Source organism: Mesitornis unicolor, unplaced genomic scaffold (assembly GCF_000695765.1).
Source record: "Mesitornis unicolor isolate BGI_N332 unplaced genomic scaffold, ASM69576v1 scaffold44669, whole genome shotgun sequence".
Classification (NCBI taxonomy): Eukaryota; Metazoa; Chordata; class Aves; order Mesitornithiformes; family Mesitornithidae; genus Mesitornis; species Mesitornis unicolor.
In genome coordinates, this window is record NW_010208736.1 from 1 (window position 1) to 323 (window position 323).

General features: G+C 67.5%; 1 protein-coding gene across 1 annotated transcript in view; it reads left to right on the plus strand.

The window, feature by feature from the left end:
- Positions 1-5: 5 nt before the first annotated feature.
- The window catches only part of PCDH7 (protocadherin 7), a gene marked incomplete at both ends in the record, with an annotated part of 2,213 nt that continues 1,895 nt past the window's right edge, over positions 6-323 (plus strand). The window contains one exon of the mRNA XM_010192604.1: positions 6-301. Coding sequence (XP_010190906.1) covers positions 6-301 — 296 coding nt within the window. The remainder of the gene's footprint in view (positions 302-323) is intronic.

The window sequence follows — 323 nt, forward strand, 5'->3', positions numbered from 1 at the left end:
GGGCGCTGGACCGGGAGCAGCGGGACTCATACGAGCTCAGCCTCCGAGTGCGGGACGGTGGCGACCCGGCGCGGTCCTCGCAGGCCATCCTGAGGGTGCTGATTACCGACGTGAACGACAACAGCCCCCGCTTCGAGAAGAGCATCTACGAGGCAGACCTTGCAGAGAACAGCAGCCCTGGGACACCCATCCTGCAGCTGCGAGCCGCTGACCTGGACGTGGGGGTGAACGGGCAAATCGAGTACGTCTTCGGGGCAGCCACCGAGTCTGTCAGGCGTCTGCTGCGGCTGGGCGCGACCTCCTGCTGGCGCCAGGCCTCTGCC